Here is a 12,153-nt window from a genome sequence, read left to right as displayed (position 1 = left end):
CTTTGTTAACAAAGTAACTTCAAAAGAAAAGAAGGAAAAAGCCAGACAAGAGTAGATGACACTCGAGAGTAAAGTATTACATTTACTAATGCATTAAAATAGGGTGAGGAATCTTTCTTTTTTTCCCTAACAAGGACCAAGAACACAAAAAGAAAATAATGAGAACCAAAGACAAAAAAGCAATTTTATCTAGGTATTTTCTTAAGTGGAATATGCATCACTCAATTTGTAACTGTAATTTCTACTTCTGGGTAGGATGTAGTAGGATGTAGCCAGTCAATGCTTCTCGTAACAACAACTTGAAAAAGTCAAATGAATTACAAAAACCTTATTTTTAAAGGCATCAGAACAGTACAGAGACAATGTACAGCAGATGAACTAAAATTCCAGAGAGGGAGAATCATTCACTGATATGCTGATGGACTAGTAGCTGTTTTAGTCTCTGGGGACATTTGCTGATTCGGGGTGTGGGCTAATGATCAGGGTTTGGCCCCCACAAAAGGTCACCACTGGGAGAAAGAGTACCTGCAAAACTTTTAGTGGTAAGTGGTTGATAGGGCTACAGCAGTCACATTAGAGATTTGAGGAGCCTCAAACACATAGCTAATTTTCCCCCACAAAACTGTATTCTGAGGCTACATGAGAGGCTACAGTAGTGAAATCTCCCAGGCTTGTGGGGAGATTTGGAGGAGACAAATGACCCACCAGGGGGAGGGGCCTGAAACAAAACCGTCAAAATAAAGCCATAGAGAGCACTTTCCACCTATAGCCACTTTTCACCTGGGGTCACTTACCAATTCTGGGTGCAGGCATGGCCCCTGGCAGAAGGCCCCTACTGGGGTACAGAGAAACCAGCAGAGATTTTGGCACTCACGTGGGGCTGGAGTGACAAAATTGTAGACCTGAGGGGCCAAACACATGGCCAGTCCCCCCCCCCACCCCCCGCTTCAAGATATCTGCCAAATTTTGAAGCTGAATGGGGCAGAAGGCTAAAGGACCAGGCTAAAAACCTCAGAAGGGCAAAACTGAATCTCCCAGTCTTTTAGACTGAGGAGACAAATACCTGCCAGATTCTCAGTTCAAAACTCCTGGAAGTCCACATCCTAGGAATGGAGCAAATCAAAGACAGTTTTTATCAAAACTACAATCCAGCCCTGACATAGCTCAATTCCTGATGGATTAAAATCAGTTTCCCACCCTATCTGCCTAAGAGACTAAGGAAACCTTTTCTAGTAAATGATAAAATCATCTGGGACCTCTAGCACTCTACACACAATATCTAGTATAGAATAAAAAGTTACTGGGCATAAAAGAGGCAAGACTATATGACCAACAACTAAGAGAAAAGACCGAAAACAGAAGCTGACCCACAGATGATCCAGACTAGAGTTAGCACACAAGGACTTTAAATAACTATGGTTATTAATATGTTCAAGAAAATAAAGGAAAAAATGGGTTAAAATGGAAACTTTCTGCAAAGAACTGGAATCCATAAAAAAACAACAACAGACATTTTCATTTTGGAAATGAAAAATACAGCATCTGAGGGGTGTCTGGGTGGCTCAGGCTCAGTCAGTTGAGTGTCTGATTCTTGATCTCAGCTTAGGTCTTGATCTCAGGGTTGTGAGTTCCAGCCCTGCCTTGGGCTCCACACTGTGCATGGAGCCTACTTAAAAAAAAAAAAAAACAAAAAAAACCCCACAGCATCTGAAATTAAGAACTCAATAGACAGAGGTGTTTAATAGTATACTGGACACAAAGAAAGACATGATTAGTGAAAGAGAAAAAAGATCAGTATCAATATCCAAGCTGAAGCGTAATGGAAAAAATTTTAAAAAGAATATAGGGAAAAAACATAAGAAATAAGTAGACACACTTAAAAGAATATATGTGAATTTATAATCTAGAAAAAGAGGAGGGAATAATGAAGAAGCCACATTCTAAAAAATAACTGAATAATTGAATTTTCCACAACTGAGAAGTGATATCAACCAGTAAACTCTAAGCAGGTTAAATTGCAACAAAGCCATATTTAGGCATAACATGATAAAAGACTGACATCAAAGACAAAAAGAAAATCTAAAGATGAGTCAGAGGAAAAAAAAAGTCACAATCCCACTAATGGGGCATAACTGCTGGAAACAGAAATGATGGAAGCCAGGAGATAACTATGATTTCTCCAAAGCCAAGAAAACCAACTTGCAACCTAAATTCTATGCTAGCAAATAGGATTCAAAAATGAAAGTAAAGGCATTTTACACAACAAAATCTGAGGGGATTAGCATATTAGGAGAAATACTTAACAGAGCTCTTCAAGCAGATGAAAAATGGAAAAATGTAAATTCATTAAGGAAAAAGTAAATTTGGGGGTGAATATAAATTAGTATCAGCTGTACAAAATGGTCACTATAATAGCTGTGAAGTTTAAAATACATGCAGAACTAAAATGCATGATAAGAAACCTATGGGGCAGGAGAGAGAGAGAGATGCAGAAAAAGCACCTGACAAAATTCGGATGGAATTAAACTATTCTAATGTTCTAGCAGTGTTTTGTTAGGGAAGCATATTTTGTTAGGGAATTAACTTGTATTAGACTGTAGTAAGTCAAGAATAAACTTAATGTTCTTGAGGATAACAAAAAACTATAAAAGAATGTATAATTAAGTTAATATAAGAAGAAAAATTTTAAAATAAATAATTCAAAAGAAGGAGAAAAAGGAATATAAGACAGGTGGATCATACACAAAACAGTGTAAAACAAACACAAAACAGTGAGATAATAAATATAAGGACACAGAAAGACTGCAAACAAGAAGGGGTTTTTTTTTTTGCTCTTTTGGGGGGGTGCAGCACCTCACATTTACTGAGGGTCTGCTGCCAAGGAGCTCACAGGCTGGGGGCTGAGACCCCCCATGTTCTAGGGTGGGGGAAGAAAAGAGGTGAAGGCAAAAAAGGAAGGAAATGCAGAGACACTGTGTCCCAAGTAAAGGAAGCCTAGGGGGTGGGGTGGGGGAGAAATGGAGTAATGGCAAGCTCTATCTAGACTGGGGACCATGGATCAGGCACAAGTCTGAAGGCTACCCCTTCTCTACCAAGTTGGCAGCACCTGGCAGTGTATTGTGGGTTATGACAGAGAAATGAGGATGGGAAAAATTATATTATGCAAACTCAAACTACAAGTAGACTACGAGGGAAAATTATTAGAGATAAAAAAAGATACCACATAATGATTGTTCTTATACACTGAATGCTTGTGTCCCCATAAGAGTCATATGTTGAAATCCTAACCTCCAATGTGATAGTACTAAAAGGTGAGGACTTTGGGAGGTGATTAAGTCATGAGGGTAGAGACCTTATAGATGGAATCAGTGTCCTTTTAAAAGTGATAAAAAAAAGTGATCCCAAAGAGCTACCCTTCTATGTGAGGTTACAGTAAAGAGACATCAGTCTACAACCAGGAAATGGGTCCTCAACCACACACAAATCTGTGGGTGCCTTGATCTTGGATTTTCCAGGCTCTGGAACTGTACAAATAACTGTTTATTGTTTAAGCCATCCAATCTATGATATTTTGTTACAGCAGCCTGAATGATTAAGACAACTTGGAAGTGTCAATCTGACAGGAAGATATAAGATTCCTAAACATGCACATAGTCAATAACATAACTTCAAAATACATAAAGAGAAAAAAACTAACAGAAATAAAGAGAAAAGAGAGAAACCCAAAATCACAGTGTGAATTTTAATACCTATCTCAACAAATGGATAGAATAAGCAAGCCAAAAAAAATCAGGAAGATGAGCTGGACACAATACAACTGATCTGACATACAAAGGACACTGTACCCAATGACACCAGAATTCACATTCTTTTTAAGTGCACATGACATATTTAGCAAATTGACCATAAGCTGGTCATAAAGAAAGGCTCAATAAATTCAAAAGATTGAAATCATTCACAATATGTTCTCTGACAACAGTGGCAGATAGAAATCAAAACAGAAAGGTAACTAGAAAATCACCTGTTGGCTGAGACGAAACAATATACTTCTAAAAATGGGTGATCAAAGGAGAAATTAAAATGGAAATTAGAAAATGTTTTTATTGGATGATAATGAAGATATATCAAAAATTTGTGAAATGCAGCTAAAGTAGTATGTAGATGAAAACTTAAAGACTTAAATACATATAAAGACTGAAATCTTATAAAATCTATCTTACAAAACTAAAAACAGCAAATCAAAGAAAGGAGAATGAAGAAACTAATACAAATAAAATAACCAAACAGTACACAAATGTGGAACAGATACAATCAAAGCCAATGGCTGATTCTTTGAAAACTGAAAATCCTGAGACTGACCAAGAAATTGAAAAAAAAAAAAAAAACAAATTCCAGTATCAAGGGACACCCTTTCAGATGCTGTAGACAGACAAAATTTGAAAATTTGGATTAAATGAACAAATTCCTCAGGAAATACAGTCTCTCAAAGCTGACAGAAAAAACAAAATATGAAGAGTGATATTTATTAAAGAAACTAATTCTGATTTAAAATTCTTCCCACAAGGAAACCTTAGCCTATAAGGCTTCATTAGTAAATTCTTCCAAACATTTATGGAAGAAAAAACCAATTTATATAAATGCTTCCAGAGAATTGAAAAAGATGAAACATTTCCCAACTACTTTTCAGATTATCAAAACCTTGATATCAAAAACTCTGGGTATTTCAAGAAAGGAAAAGCACAAACCATTCTCTCTCATGACCCCAGATACAGAAGTTCTATACAAAGTATTAGCAAATCAAATCCAATAACAGATTAAAAAATATATACATATATAGAAAGAGAATACATCATAACCAAGCTGCAGGTCCCTCTAACCCCTGCCAGGAACACAAAGATGGCTTAATATTCAAATAATTAACCACATTAATAGAGAAAATGGTGAAAATTTATACGATCAAATCGAAAGACACAGACAAAGCACCTGGTAAAATTCAGTATCTATTCATGATTTTAAAACACCATTAGCCAATTAGAGTACAAGGTAACTCATAAACTTGATAAAAAGTATTTACAAAAAAGCCCACAGCAAACATTACACTAAGCAGCGAATTAGCGGCGAATTAATGGAAGCTTTTCCCCAAGGTATTTAACACTGTAATGGAAGTCCTAGCTAGTGTATCAAGGCAAGAAAAAGGAATAAGATACAAGGACTGAAAAAGGCACAATGAAACAATCATTATTAACAGGTGATACAATAGCGATAACGTATGTAGAAAATTTAAAACAATCCATGGATGCACTCATAGAAGTAATAAATGTAGCAAAAAAACTGGCTACAATTTTAATTTTTAAAAAATCAATTAGATTTCTCTGTGCATATATTTTTATGCATGTATGCACACAAACACACACACCAGCAACAAGCAGAAAACAAAAATTTAAAAAAACAATGCCATTTATGACAGCATTAAGAAACATCAAATACCTAGGAATAAATCTAAGGACAGACTCTCCCAAAACTTAACAATATTACCAAGATAAACTGGAGACATAAATAAATGGAGGTGCATATCAATTTCATGGATGGAAAAAATTAATACTTTGTAAAGATGTCAACTCTATCTAGAGAGTTGTTAAATTGTAAATCTCTTCAGATTCACCCAATCTGGATCAAAACAATGGTGGGATGGGGGAAGGAAGAGGGAGAATTGAGAAGCTGCTTCTAAAATTCATATGGAAATGCAAAGGTCAAAGAATAGCCCAGGTAATGCTAAAGAAGAAAAAACTGTTGGAGTACCTACACAGTTGAATAGCAAGATCTGTTATAAAGCTATAGTAATTAAGTCATCTTGTGTTGCTACAGTCTAATGTAACAGAATAGAAAATGATCCATTCCCATAGTCATGTTATTTATGATAAAGGTGACACTGCAATACAGATGAAAAAAGATGCTCTCTTCCATAAATGGTACTAGGTCAACTATACGTTCACACGGGAAAAAAATGGGTCTTAAGCACTACCTCTTACCATACACAAGAATCAATTCCAGATGAACTGCAGAGCTAAATGTGAAAAGCAAAACAAAAAACTTCTAGAAAATAATATATACAAAAACATCTTCGGGACTTGGGAAAGATTTCTCATATCACAGAAAGCACTTACCATCAAAGGAAAAAATGGATAAATAGGGCTATATCAGATTTTAAAATTCTGGGTTTTTCAAGAGATACCAGTAAGAGAATAGTAAAACCTAGAGTGGGAAGATGTCTGCAATATATATGTGTGTATGTATTCATATCTGAGAAAAGACTGACGTCTAGCTACATAAAATATTCTCACAAATTATAAAAGGCAGACAATGCCATTTCTTAAAAATACACACAACAGACTTAAACAAATGTATGAATAAAGAAATCCAAGTAGACAACAAACATGAAGAAGATGCTCAATTTCATTAGTTATGAAAGTTTAAAGTAAAACTGAAATATTATTATACACTATACACTAAGAATGGCTAAAATTTTTAAATACTCACAATATAAATGTTAGATGTGGAGCACTGGAGGCTCTCAAATACTGCTAGTATCAACTGGTAAACCAACTTTGGAAAATGGGAAATATTTATTAAAGTGAAAAATATACATAATCTCTGACATAGTAACTCTCTCCTAAGAAGATGCCCAACAAAATAAAAATATTAGAAAGCAGTGAGGAATACTTTTTCAGTTTTTCTTTAGATGCTAGATTTAAAGGATCACAGCCATGTTTCTAAGTAGCGTTTCCCAACCTGTGTCCTACCAAGTTAGTAGTTCTGAAAGACACAAGAACTTCATAAATAAAGAATTCTATGCTTAAAAAAAAAGATGCCCAACAAAAAATGTATATATAAAATGCTTGCCAGAAGACACGACTAGAATATTATAGTTTTATTTGTAAACACCTAAAACTAGAAATAGCTCAAACATCCACCTGTACAATTGGCAAATTATTCACACAATGGATATCTATATAGTGCAAAAGCAGAACTGATAATGAAGAAGCTCAGCTGCATGCAACACAGTCTAAATCTCACAAAAATAATTTTGAGTGAAAGAAGTCAGGCACAAAGAGCACAGTATTTCTGATTCTATTCACATTAAAGTAGAAAAACAGGCAAAAATAAACTGTGTTAGATGTTAAGATAATGTTTACTCCTGAAGAGCAATGAATGGGAAGGGGACTTTCGGGGTTTCTGGTGCTAACAGTGCTGTTTCTTGATTTGGATGACGATTTTACAGGCAGTTCAGTTTGTGAAAATCCACTAAGTAGTCTACTTGTAACATGTACACTTTTCTATGTATATATCATATTTTAACGAAGTTTTTACAAATGTATAAGAGGAACAAAGCATCATCAATTGTACAGCCAATGAACAACTACCATAAATTCTAAAATTGCCTATTTTGGCCCCAAATTTTTGGCCAATTAAATGGAGATTGAAAAGGAAAAAAAGAATGTAAGAAGTAGGAAAAAGGCAATAACAAGTAAAGGAACATAAGAGGAGGAAAGAAATGAGTAAAGAGGAGATGGAAAGCAAGAGCGTGGGAAGGAAGGACAGAAGCCGAATTAGGCTGAGGACGTCAGAAGACAGTCACGTGGGACAGAGGGATGCAGCCTTAACATCTGAAAAGTTTATTGGCCATTGACCATTTATAGCTTTCAAAAAATATGAGTCTGAATTATTTACGGGTTCTAAACTCAATGGTATAAAGAAGAAATCTGTGCCACAACAGCAACAAAGTTAAGGTCATTCTAGGGTTCAATTAAATTAAGTCAAGAATTAGAGATAACGTAAGTAATATTAACTCACCACAGAGACCCATAGTTACAAATAAATGAATGTTTTAATATACATGAATCCAAGAACAAGGGCCACATACAGTTGACCCTTGAACAAGGCCAGGGTTAGGGGCGCCAACCCCCTGGGCATTTGCAAATCTGTGTTTAACCTCTGACTCCCCCAAAACTTTACTAATAGCCTACTGTTGACCAGAAGCCTTATTGATAATATAAAGAGTAGATTAACACATATTTTACATGTTACATGTATTATATACTATATTCTTACAATACAGCAAGCCAAAGAAAGTGCTATAAGGAAGTCATAAGGAAAAGGAAATACATTTACAGTACTATACTTTTTTATCGAAAAATAATCTGTAACTGGACCTACACAGTTCAAACCCATGTTGTTCAAGGACCAACTGTATTCTATATTGGATTTTTTTAATTATAGTCTTTGGGACTGGATTTTTAGTTTTAGGGACTCAAAGTCCTAGAATCAAGTTATTTCCACCAAGGCACATACTTTTCATTTAATTTGGATAACAAACCTGTTTTAGCCTTCTTTTTCTTTTTTTTTGGTTTGAATTTTGTGTCATCTTGCATGCTGTCTTCTACATTGTCTTCCATTGAGCTTATCTTATTATCTTGTTGAGAATCTGAAGTAACTGTTCTAACTGGAGAGCCCTTCTTTTGTTCACTTTCAACTGCGTCATCGGAGATGGTCAGTGTACTGCAAATACAACCAAAGTACAAGCCGTTACAAATACATTCATCTTTTTTTTTTTTAAAGATTTATTTATTTGACAGAGAGAGAGAGAGACACACACAGTGAGAGAGGGAACACAGCAGTGGGAGCAGGAGAGGGAGAAGCAGGCTTCCCGCAGAGCAGGGAGCCCGATGCGGGGCTCGATCCCAGGGCCCTGGGACCATGACCTGAGCCAAAGGCAGACGCTTAACGACTGAGCCACCCAGGCGCCCCCAAATACATTCTTCTTCTTAATGATGCAGCAAAGTGAACAGTGAACAGAGTCAAGGAAAATCCTAAAATCAAGATTCTTTCCTGCTAGGGGATATATATATATATATATGTATATATATATATTTTTAAAGATTGTTGACAGAGAGAGTGTACAAGCAGGGGAAGCAGCAGGCAGAGGGAGAGGGAAAGCAGGCTCCCCGCTCAGTAGAGAGCCCCATACGGGGCTCAGTCCCAGGACCCTGGGATCAAAACCTGAGCTGAAGGCAGACGCTTAACCGTCTGAGCCACCCAGGCGCCCCTAGGGAATACATATATTTTATTATGCACTAAAATGGTGAACTGTCAAATTAAGTATCAATGGGTATTATTTTGTATTTGTTAATGAGTTATATACCCATGAGTCAAATTAAACTTCAGCTCTAAACTCCCAGAAAAAGATAAAGTTGTATATTTTATGAGCAATAGATCTGTTTTTCCATAGGGATGATGAAAGCACCCTCATCCCGTTGCCAGGTCAATGATTAATGAACTAAATTTCTAAATTACCTTATTTAAAAGCAAAAAAAGTGTTCTAAGTTTGTTCTGCTTTCAAGAGGCTTCAGATATTCAACTTTTGATTTCTAGGTAACAGTTAATTACTTGTCTTTTCCAGTGGCTAGCATGCCACTACATTTTCAGGAGGCCATTATTAAAATGAAAATGTGCATCACATGAACTAATAAATGTTAAGGGGTAGCAGCCTACAGTTATACTCATTGTAGAGAGAAACCAGCCTATTAAAGTTTGTAATTTATCAAGTAAAAAATCTGCATCTAAATAATAATAAACTGACTTCCAATATAGTCATATTTTTTAAAAAAGAGGTTGAGAAATAAAAAGAGTAGAAAAATATTTCAAAATAGTCATTCGAGAAAGCCATGCTATTTTATCACATCACCAAATACTATTATTTAAAAAGAACTACCTTTTGCATGCCATGGTCATCTAACCCATGGTTTTATTTAAAATTCAAGAACTAACATTTAATAGAGAGTATGTCTGACCAGCTCATAACAGATATGGTAGCTGTAAGAAAGACTGACGGTATACTGTGGCAAGTAGCCTCTAATATGGCCCTCAATGATCCCTGCCTCCTGCTATTAGTATCTTTGTCTAGCCCCTTCCCTTGATTGTGGGCTGGACCTAGTGACCCACTTCTAATAGACAAAATATGACCAAAAGTAATGGATGCCACTTCCAAACCAAGATTAGGTTCCATAAAGACTATGACTTTCTCTCTCTCTCTCTCTCTTTCTCTGTCTCAGAGCCCTTGCACTGGGGAAGCAAGTGGCCATGTTGTGAGTAGCCCACATGGAGAGGTCCATGTGGCAAGCAACTGATGTCTCTGGCCAAAAGTCAGTCAGGACCTGAGACCTGCCAAGAACCACATGAGTGAGCTTAGAAGTGGATATTCCAAGGCTTCCAACAGCTCTGTCACTTGCAAATCCTTCTCCAGCCAAGCCTTAAGATGATTACATCCCCAGCTGACATCCTGACTGTAGCCCAAGAGAGATCCTGAGTCAGTGGTACCCACTTAAGCCATGCTCAGATTCTTGATCCATGGAAACTGAGAGACAATAAATGTTTGTTGTTCTGCTAAGTTCTAGAGTAGCTTTTTTTGTGCAGCAACATAGTAATACATAGAGTAACATGTTCGAGTAGCAACTCTTTTTGCCCTCCTTTTGTTACCACTGGTGTCTAGCTTTTGGTAAGAGGTGAATTATTTTTAGATGAGGATAGTAAGGGAACCTGTCCCTGACGCCAGGAAATAATCAAACATAGAATGTTCCCACCTCAAGTTGTTTATGTAGATGTGGACTGCAGAAAAAAAAGTTAATTAGTTAAAAGATATTTTTTATCTTGTTTTCCCCAAAGACATATAAATTTAAATATGATCACAGAAGCACTCACATTGCATATGCAAACATATATGTATAGGTATCATATATAAAAAAAGACTAGCATGCTAAATTGCTTATAATGATTACCTTTAGATGGTTAGGTTATTTTTATCTTCTTTGTGTCTTTATTGTATGTTCTACAATAAGCAAATATTATTTGTATAACAAAGAAAAACACTATATTCATATATCCAAATAGGCATTTGTAACTCAAAAAAGGGAAATTGGGTTTCTATTATTAGCAGATGTAAGTAAGTATTTAAGGTAGACACTTTAGAACAAGACTGCTGAGGTCTTGGCTCAGCTTCTTACTGGTTCTGTGACTTAAACCCTTCAAGTTTTCTTATCTGCAAAATTACTATTCCTCACAAGGTTGTTACAAGGAATTAAGTGAGTTAATTCTTATAAAGCATTTAGCACATACTAAGGTGCTATGGAAAGGGTAACTGTTATTATTGTACTGGCAATGTATCCACATGAAAGATTAAAAATTTTCTTAGTGTAACTACAGATATCACTCAAAAGCTGAGAATACTAGTGTTTTTTAAAGAGGACATTTTATATTTGTCACTGCAAAGTACCTTGTTTCAGCTTTAGACGAGATTGGAACTTTCTTTTTTTTCTTTATTTTTTTCTCACTGTTCAATTTGCCATCATGCAATGAAGTATCTGAGGGAAAGTAAGTCAACTGTTCTTTGAGTTTCTTTCTTATTTTCTTCTTAATCTCCTTCGCCATTTCTTCAGCTACTTGGAGTTGGTATGCTTGCATCAGTTCTTCTTCCTCATCTAAATTATTATTTTCTCTTTCTTCATCTGCCTTCTTGCTCTTCTGATAAGCAACACCTGGCTGTGACCTGGTTTGTGCTTTCTGGTGTGTGGAATCCACCTTCCTCACAGGAGCTTCCAGTTCCATTCCTTGTGCAGTCATCTGGAGTACTGTTTTCATAACCTTTTTACTTGCCTTTCCTTGCTTGTCTTCCTCTACACTAACATCATCTGGATTTTCAGGTGTTGACTGGGGATTCCTTAGTTTGCTTTTAGTGACTGGGTTATTAGTGTTCATAGCACTTACATCATCACTTTTAGTTTCTTTACTTTTCGGAAGATTGCTTCTAACAGTGTCAAGCTAGGAAAAGAACACACGGTAACAAAGTTTCAGTCAAGCACAGTTCAATGATACAAAGATAAAGCACAATAATGACTGTGCTTATCCCAATGTAACATTGGGAAAATTACTTCATCTTTTACTTGAACACACTGATACCATTCTAGACCATCTCATTAGCACTATCATAATTTATTCTCTTGGCATTAGATTCGTGATTTCTGAGAGTAACTTCAGATTAAATGAGATAATTAACATGGGGAAAATACTTAATGACTTTTCAAAGTGAATAAATTGCTCATA

The 12,153-nt window shown here is 35.9% G+C and overlaps 1 protein-coding gene across 9 annotated transcripts in view; it reads right to left on the bottom strand.

Annotated features, from left to right (window-relative positions):
- AHI1 (Abelson helper integration site 1) overlaps positions 1-12,153 on the bottom strand; it is a 221,546-nt gene that overhangs the window by 188,345 nt on the left and 21,048 nt on the right. For all 9 annotated transcript variants that reach the window (XR_003612607.2, XM_088023868.1, XM_028125365.2 and 6 more), the window contains 2 exons: positions 11,327-11,871; positions 8,375-8,556 (listed from right to left, as the gene is read on the bottom strand). Coding sequence is in view for 8 of the 9 variants with exons in the window: in XM_088023868.1 (XP_087879994.1) it covers positions 8,375-8,556; positions 11,327-11,871 (727 nt within the window). In the remaining variant the exon portion in view is untranslated. The remainder of the gene's footprint in view (positions 1-8,374; positions 8,557-11,326; positions 11,872-12,153) is intronic.

This window comes from Eumetopias jubatus, unplaced genomic scaffold (assembly GCF_037043125.1).
Source record: "Eumetopias jubatus isolate StellerSeaLion01/CBP00866 unplaced genomic scaffold, mEumJub1_p1.0 scaffold_6, whole genome shotgun sequence".
Taxonomy (NCBI): Eukaryota; Metazoa; Chordata; class Mammalia; order Carnivora; family Otariidae; genus Eumetopias; species Eumetopias jubatus.
This window is presented reverse-complemented; position numbering and strand designations above follow the sequence as displayed.